Source organism: Bombina bombina, chromosome 4, assembly GCF_027579735.1.
Source record: "Bombina bombina isolate aBomBom1 chromosome 4, aBomBom1.pri, whole genome shotgun sequence".
Classification (NCBI taxonomy): Eukaryota; Metazoa; Chordata; class Amphibia; order Anura; family Bombinatoridae; genus Bombina; species Bombina bombina.
The window spans coordinates 474293850-474316058 of NC_069502.1; the positions used below are offsets into that span (position 1 = coordinate 474293850).

The window sequence follows — 22209 nt, forward strand, 5'->3', positions numbered from 1 at the left end:
CATAATAAAGATTGCAACCAATTGTTAGCACTTCATTGTAGATAGAAGGTCTTTCATTGTTTATTGGAATAAGCTTCAAAATAGTGGTCAAACTAAGAATCATCCCATTTCCATCATTAATTATTTTAAAAGGGGGAGGTGAGAAGAGGTAAGGAGAAGTGAAGAGAGGGGAGTAGAGAGAGAGAGAGAGAGAGGGAGAGAGAGAATTATATCTTAGAGAATCAAAATAAAGTAAATTCTATTTTGTTTTAAAGTATAATTTATAATTACTTTTCATTTTTTCATTTGCAATTACTAAAAGGATTTCAACTATTTGTTGAAAAATGTTCATACGTCTACTCTTACTGCCAATGGAAAATATTATAAAAGTAAATAAAGAATTAATATACAGAGTCAAATATAATTGAATGCATGTTGCTATTTCCCAAGTAGTTAGATTTACAGCAGTAGCGATACACAATACTGTAAATATGCATTAAAACATTTTAATTTTAAATGTCTTTTGATGATAATGATGATAATACTTACTATTATTTACATCTATTTTTATTATATGCTATTAACTTAAGAAAACTAACCATGGAAATTAAGAACAAAAAATCCACCAGTTGAAAAGTCACTGCGAAACTTGATGAGTACTTGATAAGAAGAACTGTATGCTGTTTCAAGGGCTGTGTTCCCGCTGAAAACACCCAGCTGAGGAGAATTTTGGTCAGCACCATCCCTGAAGATAAAATAGCATATACGTGTTAGTGATGGAATATATAAAAAAAATATATTGTTAGCTGAACAATCATAACAGTGTTACTAAAATAAAAATATAGTTTCCCTGTGCTGTTGACCTTTTAGCTAAGATAAATATAGTAATTGTAATCCACTGACAGAATTAAACTTATTGATAATAATTTGACCTCATGCGTACAATGTAATCTGCACACTGTAAAATGCTTATAACTTGCAACTCCATTTTTAGGTACCCTTCACAAGAGCCTTTAGCTTATACTCGATGAGAATATAAAAAGCACCATGTTGTCACCCAAGAGACCTTTGACAGCTTCCAGCTTTTCCTTTATGTAAGCTTTGTAGGCAGCAATGTCTGAATTTCAACAAAATCCTCATCCTTTTGTGATGTGTACTGAAGTACATCAGAGATTAGCAAGAGGCTGTTTGAAATCATTTAACTCATGGCCTTTTCTTTCTTTATCAGAAGATTTTTTTGACCACCTGAGTCTACAATGGAAGTTCAATACTGAGTTTCTCTGATGAAAATCTAGTGTATTATTTTACGTTGCCCAGAAAAAAAACATTGTTTACTTTCTAAATTCAGTTCCTGACTGTACAAAATCATTTAAATGTTTTCATAGATGTCCATGTTTCATAATTACTCCATTCAGGAGAGCTAAATATTAAACTTTTTTTATTAATAGTAGTAAAATAATAAATTAATATATCTGTATATCTGTGTGTATATCATCTATCTATCTATCTATCTATCTATCTATCTATCTATCTATCTATCTATCTATCTATCTATCTATTATTTATTTATATATATATATATATATATATATATATATATATATATATATATATGTGTGTATATATACAGTAAACAGTATATACTTTATAAATGTATAGTTAGTCCAATAAAAAAGTATCATTGCTCAACGTAAGAAAACACTGGAGATACTTAAATGAAGAAAAGCTGAAAGGGATCAAAACATATGGGTAAATAGATACAATATTGGTTCATCATTATAATTATAATGCAGAAGAAAAGAGGAATGACACAAAAGGCTATAGGGGTCTCAGCTTAGGGCAATATCTGTCAAAAAGAGGGGACAAGAATAACAACGGTAATTTTGAAGCATAAAATTATGAGCCATAGTTTTGTCACAGAGGGTGGGTATCATTCCTCTTTTCTTCTGCATTATAAGTATAATTATGTACCAATATTGTATCTATTTACCCATATGTTTTGATCCCTTTCAGCTTTTCTTCATTTAAGTATCTCCAGTGTTTTCTTACGTTGCTATGGCAACGGATCGTAGTTTCTGGCATTACTTTGGTCTCCTATGATTGGCTGTCTTGGTACCACATGATACGCACGCTTTATTGTTTATGTTTGTTGCTATGGCAACCCAGTGCGTGGCATGATATACATCAAAACAACAATCTTTTGTTATGATTCTGTGTAAGTGTACAAGGGATCACAATGTGTGGTATTCTTTGACTTATTGATTTGGTCACCTACGATCGGCTGCCGTGGTATCGCATGACACGCACGCTTCATAGTTTGTTTTTGTTGCTATGGCAACCCAGTGCGGTGCATGCGATACTTCAAAACAGCAATTTTTTTGTTTTTCCTCTGTTTAAATGTACGATTGTTCAGTTCCTACAATTGGGCCATGTTTGTTTAATGTTTATTCTCTTCTTTTAGTGTGCACATAACTTTTTTATTGCTGACCGGACTCACGTTGCCCGGGATGATGACGTCACCTGTTTGGGGGTGGAGCTACCCGGGAGAGCGTGGATGCCCGGCCAGTTCACTTTGGTGGTTTGCTGTACTTAAGGGGTGGTTGGTAAGTAATTTGTAACAATTTGTGGTCTGAGGACGGACTATATTGTGTCCAAAAACGTTCACTGAATAAAAGTGCCTGTTTAAGGATCTCTTGGAGTGCGCTTTTTTCCATATGTTTGTTTTGCCTGTTTTGCTGCACCCAGGGCATTGGATTACCTGTTTGCTTGGAGTGCAATCCTCCATTGACTTATATATATATATATATATATATATATATATATATATATATATACAAAAAAATCCTTTATCCTCTTTCAGAATAAAACGTTGCACTCACCGGTCCTGAGAATGATACGCTTTATTCAAAATCTCATCACATCAGCTCATTGCTGCATAAATACCCCCAGAAGTTTCGGTACCAGACTGGCATCTTGTTCAATGGGTAGTTTCAATATCTCCAAATGTTCTCTAACAAACTAACGCACCCGTTCCCTATTTAAACCCTAATGTGCTCAACATTTCCGGGTCAGCCAGACCAATGTGCTTGCACTACGTAATCCCTGCCGTATATCCTGTATCGCAACACCAAACACATGGCTAATTAGCATGGCTTCTCCCCCTTGTGACAAATAGCTACTATGTCACTATCGGAGTAATCCAGCAGAGAAACACAACGGCGTAGTTGAGCACAGAATGATACAATCTAATCTAAAAACATTACACCTTAACTATACATTAAAAATACATGGTTAGCCTGTCTGTGCATCACAACTTAAGCTACAAAAACTTAAACATATACTAATCAAATTAGAACCGAAATGCCTTTGTGTCTAACACAGCATGATAGAAACAATATGACCAAAGGGCACTCCTATTAAATACGAAGAATGAGAATGATAACACCAATAAAATGAATCTCATTACTACATTTACCCCCCTACATAAGCTACTTGAGATATCTGTTCAGAATAATTGGGACATAGTGAAGACTGACAAGTCACTCCCATTTGCACAGTCAGATGCACCCCACATCGTTTATAGAAAGGCTCCTACCTTAAAGGACATCCTGGTCCATAATGACCCAGTGAAGTGTTATCAGAAAGGCACTTGGATGGATACCAGAAAGAAAATGGGTTGCTATAAGTGTGGAGATTGTACCACATGTAACAGTATGCTGACGGGTTCCCAGTTCCATCATCCTCGGACGGGGGGAAGCTACAAAATCTTTCACAGGTTGACATGTACCAACAGCTTTGTAGTCTACATTCTGACTTGTCCGTGTTCCCTAGTGTATATAGGTAAGACCTCAACCACATTCAGGGAGAGGGTGGCTAATCACCGCCACTCTATAAGAGTTGCCATTGACAAACAGGAATCAGATCAACCTGTGGCTAGGAATTTTATGCTAGCAGGATATACTGCAGCCAGTCTAAGGACTATGCTAATTGACTATGTGCCACCACTGTGTCGAGGTGGGGATAGGCACAAAAAGCTCCTACAGGTGGAAGCTTCATGGATTTATTGATTGGATAATGTAGCCACAAGATGCTTGAATGTCCAGCTGGACTATAATGTGTTCCTTTAGCCGGGTGTGGCTATGATTGGATGATCTAGGTCTTATCCTAATTGAACATAAAATGATCATCACCCCCTGGTTGAATATGGATAGCTACAGTTTTTTCATATTTTTGATATACCAGAACATGGGGTCTAAACAGATGAGTGTGTTGTCCGCCTTTATAATGTTTCTATCATGCTGTGTTAGGCACGAAGGCATTTCGGTTCTAATTTGATTAGTATATGTTTAAGTTTTTGTAGCCTATGTCGTGATTTACAGACAGGCTAACCATGTATTTTTAATGTATAGTTAAGGTGTAATGTTTTAAATTAGATTGTATCATTCTGTGCTCAGCCACGCCGTTGTGTTTCTCTGCTGGATTACTCTGATAGTGACGTAGTAGCTATTTGTCACGAGGGGGAGAGGCCATGCTAATTAGCCATGTGTTTGATGTTGCGATACAGGATATACGGCAGGGATTACATAGGGCAAGCACATTGGTCTGGCTGACCCAGAAATGTTGAGCACATTAGGGTTTAAATAGGGAACGGGTGCGTTAGTTTGTTAGAGAACATTTGGAGATATTGAAACTACCCACTGAAAAAGGTGCCAGTCTGGTACCAAAATGTCTGGGGGTATTTATGCAGCAATGAGCTGATGTGATGAGATTTTGAATACAGTGTATCATTTTTTTTTATATGTATTGCATGCAGCACCCTGGCTGTTGCTAAAGAGGTTATAGTGAGTGCACCTGGAATTGGATTTGTATATATATATATATATATATAATATATAATAGATATATATATATAATTTAACTTTATTTATTTGTTTATTTTGTAAACACGTCATCTAGATATAAAAAGTAAATTTGACTTAGTTATGAATTAACTTTACTCCATAGAGTCTCAATGTAATGATACATACTTATATGTGCATTTTTGTCTATCTATAGACTTAGTTTATTGTTTAACCATAACTCTTATCAAACGCATATTCACATCTGTTATATAATTATTGATTATACAATTTCACTGTATTTAGTGAGATTGCTACATTGTGGATGTGCATTATGTTGCTTTATTCTTAAAATTATATATATACAGTATATTTACATACATATATATATATATATATATATATATATATATATATATATATATATATATATATATATATATATATATATATAAATGATGAATCAAACAATATGGGGTCTAGTTAACAAGGGCCAAATGGCCCTTGTTCCTCTTGTTTCCACGCAAGCATTTATTGATGTGGCATCAATGCTGTCGGCATTTATTGATGTGCAGTGGACATGGTTCGCTATAGCGGATCATGTCTGTCCACACATATATAAATAGACCCCCTTGGATAAAACAGTTTCAACATGATACTATTTTTTAGATAATATTTAGAGTGAGTAAGAATGGAAATGGCAGCTCATTGCAAGTAGGGTGATATTCAGGAATCAAGGTTATATTTTACAACCTATCCAAAGTTAAAAACTACATGTACAGAAATAAACTTTTAGATAACATAAAGAGATTATAGACAGACATCACTTGTTGTCGCCTGTAGTGACTTTCACTGCTGGATTTGCAATCATTCCTTTCAGAAAGATTACCGTTTCAACTTTTTACAAATGTATCACTACAATTCTTATCATAAAAGAGAAGAAAATCTAAAAAAAAAAACCTTTGTATTATAGTTAAACATATAAATGTTTATTTCCCTAAAATCAAATATATTCACCTATTCTCTAAATAGATATTAATTCAAAACTTACAGCAACATGTGTAAGGTATGCAGTTCAGTATGCACATAAAAGCAGTATATATATTGGTACCAATATATATATATATATATATATATATATATATATATATATATATATATATACAATTTTAGATTAATATAAGGTATTCTTTTAATGTTATTTTTATTTTATATCATGCATGATTTATTTATGTAGAATTTATTTTATATGGACCTTTTATCACGTACTGTATGTTTTAAATAAACTTGTGATAAATAATCACAAGTATTTTATAGTATTTATATTCTTGTCATTGTATTAGATTAGGTTTTTTGTACCACTTATATTTTTCAGGTTTAGGATTGCCTGATTTTTAATGTGTAGCTTAATTTGACATTAGATCCAGCGCAAGGTTTTCATACAGAGTTTAATGCACATAAAAGCAACCTGATAACTCAGATGGCATTAATAAACATTTGCAATTCACCACAGGGAAAGTATCCCACTACTGTGTCAAGACTTGTGGGTCACTTTACCATTATAAATTTTAAATATATTCATAGAATTTTCTATATTCATAGAATTTTTCCTGGAACTGACCTTAATTTAATGAAAGGTTACATTTTCTCTTGTCTTTTCATTATTTAACATGTTACCTGCATATCATATTTAGTGCCAGATTACGAGTGGTGCGCAAACATTTGCATGCAAGCAATATTAGGTTTTCACGATCGTTTGCGCGCAGGTGAAATTACGCTGGTATTACAAGTTGAAAGTAAATGCAATCATTTGACCACAATTCAAGTTAAAGTTAGACCGGTTAGCTCATCATATATATATATATATATATATATATATATCCAAGACATTTGGTATATGCACTCTCACCGACACACATCAACTTGCCAGGGTGCTCTGATAAGGCATATAAAATATCAAAAAAATTAAGCACTCTCTGGACTGCAGACATCAGTGACAAATCCAATATTTATTGTGTGATGTTTCGGGACTAACAGCATCCTGAGAGTGCTTAATTTTTTCGATATTTTATTTATACTATGTATATATATATATATATATATATATATATATATATATATATATACACAGTATATACCTATATATAATTATATTTATATATATATTTATAGATATTGTACCAAATTACCATTAGATACATGGAGAAATAGGTTATTGCATGTGCAATATTCTAAGTTCTGCTTTTTGCATGCGTCTGGTTAGCATGAGTGCGGTAACTTTTTACTTTCAACTCGTAATACCAGCCTAAACTGACTCTCGTAATCTGGCCCCTAATGTTTTAAATTAGATTATACAATGGTAATATATAGACTAGCCAGATACATTGTTGTTGCTTTACAGTGTTAATCAGAGTTTAGTTCTATATAGGAAATTAAAAGGCAAAAAAGAAACATTCATAACAATGTTCTCACTAAGCTGATATTAATAAAGGAACTATAAAACATTAACTAAACACCCCCATTAACCGCATACAAGCATCTGTAAGCTCTTAATTTAACAATAGAAAGCTAAAAAAAAAAAATGATGGGAGCACAGCATTTAAAGTGACATGAAACCCAATTTTTTTCTTTCATGCTTTAGAAATAGCATGCAATTTTAAACAACTTTCCAATTTACTTTTATTATCTAATTTGCTTCATTTTCTTGATATCCTTTGCTGAAAAGCATATCTAGATATGCACAGTCGCTGCTGATTGGTGGCTGCACATAGATGCCTCGTGTGATTGGCTCCCCATGTGCATTGCTATTTCTTCAACAAATAATATCTAAAGAATTACGCAAATTAGATAATAGAAGTAAATTGGAATGTTGTTTATAATTGTATTCTCTATCTGAATCATGAAAGAAAAATTTGGGGTTTAATGTCCCTTTAAGATTAGCATTTCTGCTAAGGAACTGTTTTAACTAGAAATTTCCTATTTCATTTTCCTATAATAAAAAACACATACATCCACAAGCTTTTTTTTTTAACTTTAGTTAATTCTGTATAAGCTCTAACACATTACTACTCAGCATGATTTTGAACCTGTGTATTTTAACTAAGGTTCTTTCTTTATCTCCTAAACTAACTGTAAAAATACAAATAAAAATGTTAACTCTTCAATTAGCTCTTATAATTCTCAAATTTCTACATTTCCTAATTTCATTTTTATAAATGAACTCTAAAGCACTAAAACAATTATTTAGCTCATTAAAGTGTATAGTTAAAACATTCACTTTACTAACTAAGCTGACAATCTTCAACAGTAAGGGCCAGATTACAAGTGGAGCGCTAATTTATTGCACGCCCACAAACAGGCAAATTCTCCCATTAGCAGTAATAAGATAACTAACCAGCCATTACAAGTGGCTGGTTATTGCTACAGTGAGCACGCAGTAGCAAATAGCACTCAGAAAATTAACCAGAGATCAGATATCTGGTTAATTTTCTAAAAGTGCCCCAAATGCCCCCAAAATAAATGATATTTTAGTTTTTTATGAAAAAGAAAATGTAGCATTTTTTTCATAAAAAAACTACTGCACTAGGCAGTTTTTAAGGGTTAATAGTGGTGGGTATGAGGTATTAGAAAAAAAAATGGCACTGAAAGTCTATGGGAACTCATTTGTTTCTACTTCTATGTGTGAGCAACATAAAATATACTGTATATTACTTTGGATATGCACTTATTTTCTCATTTTGCATTAAATAAAGATTGCAGTGCTCTCCCACTATCAAGCCACATTGAATGTATATAGATACAATATTTTCTCTGCTGTTTTTTATCATCATAAGGCCATAGAAAAATTGTCATAATAATTCAAATAGTAATTTTTTAGTAAAAATGTATACACATTTGAAACACAGGGCACACATAAAAATAATATGCCTAGGTATATGGCTTCAACTCATTGGTTTTGGTGTAAAAAATAGTCTGGGTTTGCCATGTCTTTTGTTTAAAGAAAGATTGTCTGTTTTTCATGTCTTGACCATCCATGTTAAGTTGAATGAGACTGATATACTGCAGGAAATTTATGAGAAGTACAATTGAGCTAAAAAATGTTCTAAGGTGGTTACTTAATATATCGCAAGCTACTGGTCAATTCTTATATTGCATGTTTCTTTTTATTAATTATGTATCAGCTAGATAACGAGTTTGGCGTTATGAGTGAAAAAGCAGTGTTATGCTTCATAACACTGCTTTTTCCCTAACGCCGGTATTACAAGTCTTGTAGATATAGGTGTACCGCACACCTTTTTAGCCGCCACGCAACTTCAGTACCGCACTTTTTAAAAAGTAATTTTCCAAGGGACTCCCATAGCGCCGGTATTACGAGTTTGCCTGTGAGGCCAAAAAGTGAGCGATACACCCTATACTGACAAGATCCGTACCGCCATCTAAAGTCAGTAGTGATGAGTTTTATGTTACAAAGCTGTAGCATAAAACTCATAACTAAAGTGTTAAAAAGTACACTAACACCCATAAACTACCTATTAACCCCTAAACTGAGGCCCTCCTGCATCGCAAACACTATAATAAATTTAATAACCCCTAATCTGCCGCTTCGGACATCGCCACCATTATTAAAATTCATTTACCCTTATTCTGCCGCTCACCGACATCGTCGCCATTATAATAAACCTATTAACCCTTAAAATGCCGCCCTGCCACATCACAAACACTATTTAAATCTTATTAACCCCTAATCTGCCGTCCGACCACACCGCCGCTGTAATAAACCTATTAACCACTAAACCGCAAGCCCCCCACAACGAAATATACTAAAATAAATTATTAAACCCTAAACCTCTGACCTCCCACATGACTAACTTTACATAAATATATTAACTTCTAATCCTAACCCTAACGTAACCCTTATTCTAACCCTAACGTAACCCTAAGCCTAACACCCTTAATTAAAATAAATCTAAATAAACCTTAAAATTATTAACTAAATAATTCCTATTTAAAACTAAATACATACTTACCTGTAAAAAAAAAAACCTAAGCTAGCTACAAAATAACTAAAAGTTATATATTGTAGCTAGCTTAGGTTTTATTTCACAGGTAAATTTGTATTTAGTTTTAAATAGGAATTATTTAGTTAATAATTGTAAGCTTTATTTAGATTTATTTTAATTATATTTAAGAAAGGGGGTGTTAGGGTTAGACTTAGGCTTAGGGTTACGTTAGGGTTAGGGGTTAATAACTTTAGTATAGTGGCGACGACATTGGGGGCGGTAGATTAGGGGTTAATGACTAATGTAGGTGGCGGCGATGTTAGGGGCAACAGATTAGAGGTTAATAACTGTAATGTAGGTGGCGGCGATGTTAGGGGCAACAGATTAGGGGTTAATAACTGTAATGTAGGTGGCGGCGATGTTAGGGGCAGCAGATTAGGGGTTAATAACTGTATGTAGGTGACGGCAGTATCGGGGACAGCAGATTAGGGGTTAATACCTGTATGTAGGTGACTGCGATATTGGGGACGGCAGATTAGGGGTTAATAACTGTAATGTAGGTGGTGGCGATGTTAGGGGCAGCAGATTAGTGGTGCTTAGACTCGGGGTTTATGTTAGGGTGTTAAGTTTAAACTTAACTTTTTCTTTTCCCCATAGACATCAATGGGGCTGCATTACGGATCTTTTGTTTCCTCGATCGCAGGTGTTAGACTTTTTTTTGCCGGCTCTCCCCATTGATGTCTATGGGGAAATCGTGCACGAGCACATCAAAGCAGCGCTTGCTTTTGGTGAGGTATGGAGCTCAATGCAACCATATCGCCCGCACAAGCCTGCTTTTTTAAAACTTGTAATAGCAGCGCTATAGGGAGGTGAAATAACACTGAAAATGTTACGGTCATTAATTTCCCTTTAGGGCTCAAAACTCGTAATCTAGCTGTATGTTAGCACTCTGAAAAATGTCTCCAAGAATGGGGGAAAACAAATGAGGACTTCCTTTTATTATTATTATAATTATCAGGTATTTGTAGAGTGCCAACAGATTCTGCAGCACTATAAACATAGGCGGTATACAAGATAATATTTCTAGGGATCAGAGAGGTAGAGTGTCCTGCCGAGAGTTGCACTGTTGTAGTCGGCTCTTATGAATGTGATATACAAACAGCTGGGCTCATAGGCTTACATTCTAAGGGGTTCAAGGGGAAAACAATGGAGTTAGGAAAGGTTAGTGAAGGTTGTATTCATCCTTTTAGGGGGCATTTGAAGCTGTTAAAAGTAGAGGAGAGTCTTGTGGAGCGAGGCAGGGAGTTCCACAAGATGTGAGCCAGTCTGGAGAAGTCCTGTAAATGGGAATGTGAGGAAGTAACAAGAGAGGAGAAGAGTAGGAGGTCATGAGCAGAGTGAAGGGGATGGGAGGGAGAGTATCTGGAGACAAGGTCTGAAATGTAGTGGGAAGCAGTGCAGTTGAGGGCTTTGCATGTCAGAGTGAGGATTTTGTGTTTAATCCTGGAGGCAAGAGGAAGCCAGTGAAGGGATTGGCAGAGAGGTGCAGCAGGCAGAGCGACATGTAAGGAAGATGAGCCTGGCAGAGGCATTCTTTATGAATTGTAAAGGAGCTAGGTGGCAGCTAGGTAGACCAGAGAGAGAGGACGGAGTTGCAATAGTCGAGGCGGGAAAGGATGAGAGAGTGGATTCAAATCTTAGTTGTGTCTTGTGTAAGGAAATGTCTAATTTTAAAGATGTTTTTAAGGTGGAAGCGGCAGGCTTTAGCCAAGGACTGAATGTGAGGAGTGAAAGAAAGGTCTGAGTCAAGTGTGACCCCAATACATCAGGCATATGGGGTAAGGGTAATGATGGAATTATCAACAGTTATAGAAAATTGGGGGGTGGAGATTTTTGGAAGAAGGGGGAAAAATAAGGAGTTCAGTTGTGAAGAGACTTAGCTTAAGGTAGTGAGAGGACATCCAAGATGAGATATGAGAAAGATAGTTATTGTCACGGGTTAGTAAAGAAGGAGGTAGGTCTGGTGCAAAGAGGTGGATTTGGGTGTCATCTGCATACAAATATTATTGAAACTCCCTGCCTAATATACCTAGAAGGAAATGGAGGGATATTGCTGCACCTTACTAAAAGTTTTTAAAAATGCCAAACAATCCTCTGGGGGTACCATGTTCCTAGTTTGAAAAGGATTTAAGGGATAGACCAACCTTTTTAGGCTGGACCAGACCGGCTCAAAAGGTTGCTCCCAGGTGGTAACCCGCCATAGAACAAGCTACTGAGTCCAGCTTCTCTTTAAATAATTTGAAACATTGGGATTAATCACATACTATAGTTTCATTATAATCCGCCTTCTTAATGGCTGCAAATTAACCATTTTTAATGTCAATGCAATCAAAAACAGCCATTTTCATTGTTTATAGGTAAAAATTGTCATATTGGTTTTGTGAAAATTAGTCCTATACCTAACATGTACCAGCCCTGTTTTGCTGATCACAAATCAAATTCTAAATAATTAACAACACATTTACTGGACCATTTTCATCTTTAAAATTTCAAAGTAAAAATTGGCACTTTTTTATTGTTATAATTTTTCTCTGCACTTGCATATGAAGCAAAGCTAGATATTCTCAGTGCACCAGCATTTTAAATACTGCAGCTGCTCAGAGGGGCTTGTATAATGTCAGCAATTAACAAATTTAGTGATAAATAACAAGTGGAACAGTATATTTTATTTTGCGCTAGCGAAATCTCTGCTAGGATTTTCATTTCTGCGCTTGCTGGATTGTGCTCATTTTACAAGTTTAAAAAAAAATAGTTTACGCTAGCATTAACCCGAATAGAGCGAAAAAACAAACTCAGTTTCTGTGTGCACGTGCATGTATTCCCCCATAGAGATCAATGGAGAAAAAAAAGTGGGGGGAAAAAAATCACGGAAATGCCATCACCTTTTTGCATTCCCCATAGAAAAACAAACCCCCAACTCACATACAACATAGCATATTCGCATTAAGAAATGTGAAATATTTACAGTAAATACATAGTTTAAATATTTATTAAATATTAATATTGCATAAATATGTTTTATCATGGTTTTATCTGCTTAAAGGGCCATTATACACTCATTTTTTCTTTGCATAAATGTTTTGTAGATGATCTATTTATAAAGCCCATAAAGTTTGTTTTTTTTAAAAAAATATATAGTTTTGCTTATTTATAAATAACATTGCTCTGATTTTCAGACTCCTAACCAAGCCCCAAAGTTTTATGTGAATACCGTCAGCTACCTTCTCCAGCTTGCTCCTGTTTGTGTAAAGGGTCTTTTTATATGCAAAAGAAGGGGGAGTGTCTTATTTGCCACTTGCAGTGGGCTTTCCAGCTACCTTTTCAACAGAGCTAAACTGGCAGCTTCTAAGTACGTTTTTAAACCATTTTATACTTGATTTTTATATTAGTATCTGTGCATCTTATTCTTTATAGTAGTGTCTATTACATGCAGTTATATGAAAATGAGTGTATACTGTCCCTTTAATGGCAAAGGGCTATAAATTATGTACTTGTGTACTGTATATGTCTATATATGTGAACATATGTATTAATGTTTTTATATGTGTATATATGAACGTAAATACATATACACATATAAATACATTAATATATTTGTAAACATAAAAACAAAAACAAAACAAGAATGTGATCTACCCCTTAGTGTTAAGCCTACAAAGCTTATTTAATTTTTAAAGGGACATGGAAGTCAAAATTAAATTTTCATTGTTCAAATAGAGTATATATTTTCAAGAGAATTCTCATGGTATTCTTTGATGAAAATCAAATTTAGATAGGATGAGTAGTAGTAATACACTAATGAGAGCTAGCTGGTGACTTGTGAATACTCACATATGCCACTTTTCATTTGCTCACCTCGTAATCAGACACACCCAATTAGTGCATTTCTATTCTGTAGCTGACTTTAACTATTTATGCATCCAACAGTGCAAAAATATAATAGTTTAACGCATTAGAACATTTTCTTTTTCCACTTTTATCTCCTTTTGACATTAATTTTAAACCATGCAGCCATAGCATCAAATTTTTGCAACCCAAGGCACACATGGCTGCACCATTTTTTTTCTTCCTGTGGTCCCCCCCAATATACAGTCCTTATACTACTTCCCCAGTTTGAAACACACAAAGTACTGATATTTGTGCTTTTGGTACAATTTCTAATATCATATGACACTGCTGGTGGTTTATAATTTAAACAATTTGGGCACCAGTTAGTTATACCATGATACTTTTTTAGTATGAGTACAAAATATGTTTTTAACATTTTATATTATTTTATTGGGATGCTTTTTTTATAACTGGAAATGCTAAACAGTATGCAGCAGTTTTATGTGTATATTTCTAATAAAACCTCACTATATACATCATACAGAGGTAAAATGATAAGTGAGAAGTAAATGATTTATAATACATTTTATGTGCACCATGCATCCAGCAGTAAAAATTGATTCCTTTTCCAAATTCCTGTGCTGACCTTATGTGTTATTATTTACTTCTTAAAAATGTCAAGTTGTAATCCCATATCCATTACATACTTGCAGAGTCAAGGAAAAAATAATCAATTTAAAACCAATTTATTTACTACGGGTCACATACCATACTGCAATGTAATCATTCACTGGTTCAGTCTGGAGTAAAGTAAAGTTGATATAAACCCCATGACCTGGAAGGACAGTTATAAACCATGTACAGTCCTTTGAATTTGGATATTCATCTGGAAATCCGGGAGAGTAAATGGTGCCATTTTCTGATGATATGTTATACCCACAAGGTGCTGAAAAAAAAAACATACATTAATTTATTAACATAATAAAAACTGTATTCCCATGCAGACTCACATTATGTACACATATATATCTAAGCTTCTGGCAATTACTTTTTCTAAACCGCAGTTTAAAACAGTCTAATGAGATATTCAAGTAGTAATACTTTATATGATATAAATAACAGTATGATTTAATTTGAAAGTGTATTTAACATGTTATCGGAGTTTCAAGTTTGAGTGTAATAAAGGAACAAACTAGGCAATGTAATATACATTTTTAAAATAATTTTGCTTGCATTGTTGTAACATACCTTAAAATACTTTACTTGTTAAACTCCATTCAGAGAGGCACTTAAATTGACATAAAAGTCCCTTAAAATTCTATTGTCTATGTGAAAAAAAGGATGTTGAAATACATTTTGTCTGAAATTTAAAAGCAAACTCATTTTAAGCTTTAACCAATACAGCACCAAATCCTTGTGTGCTACTGTGATTTTTGTGACCTTTTTGGCATATTTGTGGGCTTTATCAGATATTCATGAAGGAATATCTAAATAGTTATGACTAGATTACAAGTGGAGCGCAACCAAGTTCAGAAAGCGTTATTCTAAGTGTGACCCTGAGTTAAGAAGTGCACACAATCTGGTATTACAAGTGAATTGTTAAAAAGGTTTACCAGAGACTCTTATTACGGCCAACATTTTTTTAGCATGCTGTATACTCTAAATGGATAGTGCAGGGTGGGCTATTATCGCTCATATTACAAATGGTGAGCTAAGTGTTAAACTCGAGCGAAACACAAAAGCACAATAGTACTAATATTTTTGTCCTCCAGTTGTAATCTATCTTGCAATGAGAATCAATTGCACCAAAAAGTATTACATTGCTGTAACCATTGTAGGTATATTCCATCTAACGTTACATAATGCTAGCTTATGTAAAATAGTTTATGTTGTTTCCTTCTTTCTTTCTATTAAATGAGTGGTGAAACGGGGAGTTAATGTCAGTGGGAGGAATGTGAATGGGGAAGTAAGAGGGAAAGACCAACAGAGGAGGAAAGGGAAATGAGGTGGCAATGATTGTAACATAGGGAGATTTATAAGGAGGGAGAGAGTTATATAAAAAATCCATCAGGGAAAAGGGGTAAACAAGAAAAAGAGCTATGGATTTTGTAAGATGGAATAGAAAAAGTCAGACACTCAAAATACCTAAAAACTAATACACTGCCCTGATACAGTGACCCCAGTGTTTGTTGTAGTAGTTCATATGTAGCAAGTGCCGTATCTGCCTCATGGAGTTACAAGGATTTGAAACCAAACATTTTTCTTTCATTATTAAGATGAAGCACAATACAATTTTCAAATGTACTTCTATTATCACATTTTCTTCTTTCTCTTAGTATAATTTGCTAAAAAGCAGAAATGTAAGCTAAGGAGCGTGCACGTGTCTGAAACACTATATGGCAGCAGTTTTGTAAGAATGTTATCCATTTGCAAGAGCACCAGATGGCAGCACTATTTCCTGCCATGTAGTGTTTCAAAAACCTACCTAGTTATCTTTTCAACAAAGAACACATGGGGAACAAAGCAAATTTGGTAATAGAAGAAGTAATTTTTTTTTTTTAAATTGTATGTTCTACCTGAATCACAAAATAATTATTTTTTGTTTTCATATCCCTTTAATGTGATCAGTCTGCTGGAGTTGAAATGATGTGACATTTTCACAGCCATCCACTTTTACAGACTCACAACTATCAGTCTTACCACCACTCTTACAGACTCACAACTATCAGTCTTACCACCACTCTTACAGACTCACAACTATCAGTCTTACCACCACTCTTACAGACTCACAACTATCAGTCTTACCCCCACTCTTACAGACTCACAACTATCAGTCTTACCACCACTCTTACAGACTCACAACTATCAGTCTTACCACCACTCTTACAGACTCACAACTATCAGTCTTACCACCACTCTTACAGACTCACAACTATCAGTCTTACCACCAATCTTACAGACTCACAACTATCAGTCTTACCCCCACTCTTACAGACTCACAACTATCAGTCTTACCACCACTCTTACGGACTCACAACTATCAGTCTTACCACCACTCTTACAGACTCACAACTATCAGTCTTACCACCACATACTGGCCTGGCAACCATCATAGAGCAGATTACTCTTGTTCTGCACAATAACATTACATATAATACAGCAAAACAGAATCTTGCTAACCAGTAAACTTTTTTTGAGAAAGTAAACTGGATTTTAGATTTTAGGTAATAATGTCCCCTGATCTTTTCCATACAGGCCTGATAGAAGCTACCCAAGAATAAGTAACAGCGTTTGTTTAATTCATGTATTTCAAATTCAAAAGTATCTTCTCCTCTCCATCTACACTGTAAACTGTGGTCTTCTAAAACTGCTGGTTCCCTTTACCAAAAAGATCCTCTTTCAGCTCCAAAAGACCTTAGCGGTAATAACCTGTATGCACATCCCAATATATTGAACCCTTTAGCTGCTAACCTCATAATATGTGTCTGTAAAAATTAACTTGATTTATTGCTGGAAAATACCTCAGAAAGTTTTTATCGATCATTTTCACACATTGCTTAGAATCCTATTTTTTATGATTATTTCTTAAAGGCCTCTTGCAATATTAGTGACCATGCAAATGTGGAACTGTAAATGACTTGCTCTAGTTAACATGGATAGCTCTCAATTCTCCTAATCATAGTTTCTCTAAAAGCTCATGAATTATATTAATAATACAGGTATAAATATTTTTTTTTAGATATCATATTAGTGGCTTTTCTTAGCCTACTGGATCTGCATTTTGTGCTCAAATGGAATTTGACCTGGGAAGATTACCTTTTTCTACACATTCTCAATAGTGCTGTGGTAAAGGCTTCAGTGAATCAGCATACAAAAAGTATTATTTGACTTTTAATGCATATAGACACGGTCAAGTATGCCTATGCACAAAAACAAAAACAAGTGGTCTTAGAATGTTTCTGGGCACATGTAAGTGACTTCATCTATGGTTGCTATAGGTCTGGGTCAAGAATCTTGTGCTGTGATGAACCCTACTACTTTCTTAACCTTTCATTCTCACCCCAAAATTCTTTACAATTTACTGTCCTGTAATATTAACTTGCATTAAAGGGATACCCCCTTTAAATTTGAGAGGATATTATCTATGTTCTGCCTAACTTACTTAATTTTGCTACAATTGAAGGCCACAAAATATATACCTAATGCTTATCTTATTCTTTTTTTTTTTTTTTTTTTTTTATTCTTATCATTGTGTGGTTTATTTAGTTTTAAAAAAATAAATAAAATACAAAATCCTCTTTCAATCAGCAAATTTAACAAATGTATTGAAAATATGAAACAGATTATCTTATCTATGACATGACCAGCAGTCCCATTTATGCCATTATAATAAAATGTACTATTTTATTTTTAATATAAACTGTACTGTGCACTTTTGGTTACATTATTTGTTTTATTACATAGGGACAAAAGAGTTCTTAATTATGTTTAACAGTTAAATTGTGTTGAAATAAGATTTTGAGTGAAGGACTTGCTTCCAAAGCAACTCATTTATAGTAGGTATCACTATTATTGGATTCATTATGGTCAAAGTTCAAGCATACTGGCTCTATGAATGATCACTGTGTATATAGAAATTGGCGAAATATATGTACTAAACAAACAAAATGTGGCTAAGGCGCAATATTTCTGTGAAAATCTGAACAATAATATATGTAACCCTAGAAAGTTTTGGAAACTCATAAATAACTTACAAAATCCACCAATCCACTCCCAACCCTCCACTGTCAATGTGGAAAACCAAAACCTGCAACTCCCCTTAGAAGTAGCAAATGCCTTTAACAATTATTTTGTAGGATGCTCCACCACCCTGATTGACAAACTAATAAATGGCACACATCCTGAAGCTACAAATGTGGATCAGGCCCCACTAAAACAGCAAAGACCCAATATAGAAAAGTTCAATTTTAGACCTGTACCCTTCAATGTCATTAAGAAACACCTCGATAATCTAAAAATGAAAAACCAGTCAGGACCTGATCAAATCCCAGCAATGCTGTTGAAGCTCAGTGCGCCGGCAATTGCTAAGCCTGTTGCAACCCTAATTAACGAATCCTTGGTGTCTGGATACATACCCAAACTCTGGAAAACTGCAAGAGTAGTGCCTATTCATAAAAGTGGGGAGTTAACCTTGGTTTCTAACTATCGTCCTATATCACTGCTCCCTGTTTTGTCAAAAATCCTAGAAAAATGCGTCCATACGCAATTATGCGAGTATTATCAACTTTCTAACTATCTGACCCCTGGTCAATCAGGTTTCAGACCAAATCACTCCACTACAACTGCCCTCCTAAAAGTTTGCAACGACATCCAAACTGCCATGGAACAAGGAGACCTAACTGGAGCTATTTTCCTTGATTTTGCAAAGGCTTTTGACACAGTGGACCATGACCTACTACTTCTCAAACTAAAAAACTCTGGTATTGCTGATCACCCGTTAACCTGGCTTAAATCATATGTATCGGATCGATCACAATATGTCTCTGTCTCTAACAGTGACTCCCTCCCTCTCCCAGTCACGTGTGGTGTTCCCCAAGGTTCCATTCTCGGCCCCCTACTATTCACATTATTTATAAATGATTTGCCTAATGTCTGCAAATCCTCAACTGTACACATGTACGCAGACGACACGGTAATCTATGCAAACAAATCTGATCTGCTGCAGCTTGAAACAGTGCTCCAAGACCAGTTCACAGAGGTAGAAAAGTGGATCTCAAAAAACAAACTCTTCCTAAACACTGACAAAACGGTCACAATGATCTTTGGAACGGGACCTAAAATACATAAATTACAAAATTCCCATCTTCGCATCAAAACAAAATCCAATTGCACGCTGACCGCAGTCCACTCTTTTAAATACTTAGGTATGTTGTTAGACCCCAATCTATCTTTTGGACTCCACATAGAAAAAAATGCCTCTAAACTTTATCCAAAACTAGGTGCCCTGTACAGAAACAAATCCTGCCTCAGCCCTACAGTAAAGGAAAAGATTGTACAGCAAATGCTGATGCCTATCTTGGATTATGGGGACATAGTATATGCACCTGCTCCACAAGCTCACCTTAATAAACTAAATACGTTATATAACTCGCTCTGCCGCTTTGTGCTACAATGTAACTACAGGACCCAACATTGTGACATGCTAAAAGAACTAAACTGGCTGTCGCTGGAATCCAGACGCACCCTCCATCTTTCCTGCCTTGTCTTTAAGAGCCTTTCTGGGAAGCTCCCACCCTACCTGAATGCTCTCCCCTGCTATTCCCACCTCCTATAACCTCCGATCCAATAACAGCACATTATTTAGCTTGCCTCAATACAAAAAGAAAGCAGCTCGATCCTCCTTTTCCTACAGAGCGCCACAATTATGGAATGACCTCCCTCACACTTTAAAAACTTCCCCAAGCTCCTGTCATGGTTAATTAAATATTTCATACCTGCTCTATGTTAAATGTTTGCATATAATGTGTATTTTTATTATTGTTTTTGTATTTTATTGTACCCTATTGTATCAATGCAATGTTTTGTGATCCCAGGACATACTTGAAAACGAGAGAAATCTCAATGTATCCTTCCTGGTAAAATATTTTATAAATAAATAAATAAATAAATAAATTGGGCCTCAGATACAAAAAAGCCAGTGGAACATTCATTTAGATTTTCTGCTAATTAATTTTTATTAAAATGACTAAGCAATACATTGATACACTGTAAAATACTCAAAGCTAAGTAATTATACACCAGAATAATACACTTACCTTCACATCTTGGAAAAAGATAGTTCCAATTTCTATTAATTCCATGTTGGCAAGTGAGAACAGCTTGTCCTATCAAAACATACCCTGGATAACATTCAAAAGATATTGATTGTCCCACACTAAAATCAGTGTTAATGATGTATCCATTCTTAAAGGGATGAGGATCCGGGCAGTTTTGTAATTCATAAGCTGTAATGAATGAAATAAGAAAAAAAAAATGAATACTGTAGAAAAGAAAATATCCTACAAAAATATATCTCTAATATACTGAACTGTGTGGGTGGTTTAGGATAAATATACAATTTAATATAAAAATATGGTTATAATAATTCATGTACTATATCTATGTCTCTATACCTATATCTTTCTATAATTTGTCTATATACAGTATATATATATATATATACATACACACACACATACTAACATGCATGCACACACATACAAACACACACACATTCAGATTCTTTTTCTGAAATCTATACTTTTTCATTAATATTTATTTTATAAAATTATTAAAAATAACAATCTTTTCACACCGGTAAATGAGTAAGTTACAATCTCTGTCCTCATCTTTGGTTTGGTCTTTGTGTTCTAAACTGCTAATGCTAGTCTTTATGTATTTAAAACAACTATTCACTTTCTGATTACTGTATTATCTTTCTGATATTGCTATCTATAAAAAAAAGTATTCAAATGATATAAAACTACCCTTAGGTTGTGTTTATAAGCTGTATCATGAATGTAAATATTGTCTAAATTACATGATATTGTTATTTACATTTGGTCTCATCCCCTCTCCAATCTTTACCATTTTACAAATGCAAATATACAACTGTTTTAAAATCCAAACATTTTATAGTGCCAAACAGTTTGGATAAAGGGTTTTGTACCTATATCAGACACTCACTAATATGCCCACCCATACTAATTATTGAGTTCCTGCATTGCAGCCACACACCTATTGCTAAGAGGTGCATAACATCCAGCACATTACCATGAAATCTCTATAGGAAAGCATTTTCAGTACAATGGGTCATGGCAAAGAGCTCAGTTATTTTAAAAGTGGCACTGTCATAGAATGCCAGCTTTCAGTTTGTGAAATTTCTACCCTACTAGATCTGCCCCAATCAAATTAATGTGCTATTATTAGGAAGTGGAAGCTTCTAGAAGCAACAACTGCCTAGTCACAAAATGGTAGACCATGCACACTCACAGAGTAGGGCTGCCAAGTACTGAAGCATGTAAAAATTACCTAGCGTCTGTTACATCACTCACTACAGAGTTACAAACTGATTCTGGAAACAACATCAGCACAACAATTGTGCATCAGGAGCTTTATAAAATGGGTTTACATGGTTAATCAGCTGCACTCAAGCCTCACATAAGCATGCACAATTCTAAACATTGACTTAAGAGGTGTAAAGTGCACAGCCACTGGACTCTAGAGCAGTGTAAACATATTCTTTAGAGTTATGAATTATGCTTCATTGTCTTATGGAAGAAAATGGGTGTGTTCTAGCCAGGAGAATGCTACCAACTAGATAGTGATACTGCATAGTAATTACTGTAAAGTTTGGTGGAGGAGGGAAAATGATCTGGGGCTGTTTTTAGGATTTGGGTCAGGACTTTTAGTTCCAGTGCACAAAGCAATGTTTATGAAAAAAAATGATTAGATAGGTTTGGTTT

At 34.7% G+C, this 22209-nt stretch overlaps 1 protein-coding gene across 1 annotated transcript in view; it reads right to left on the reverse strand.

The window, feature by feature from the left end:
- The window catches only part of CSMD1 (CUB and Sushi multiple domains 1), a 3127153-nt gene that overhangs the window by 427518 nt on the left and 2677426 nt on the right, over window positions 1–22209 (reverse strand). Inside the window, 3 exon segments of the mRNA XM_053711946.1 lie at window positions 579–724; window positions 14474–14651; window positions 20521–20709. Coding sequence (XP_053567921.1) covers window positions 579–724; window positions 14474–14651; window positions 20521–20709 — 513 coding nt within the window.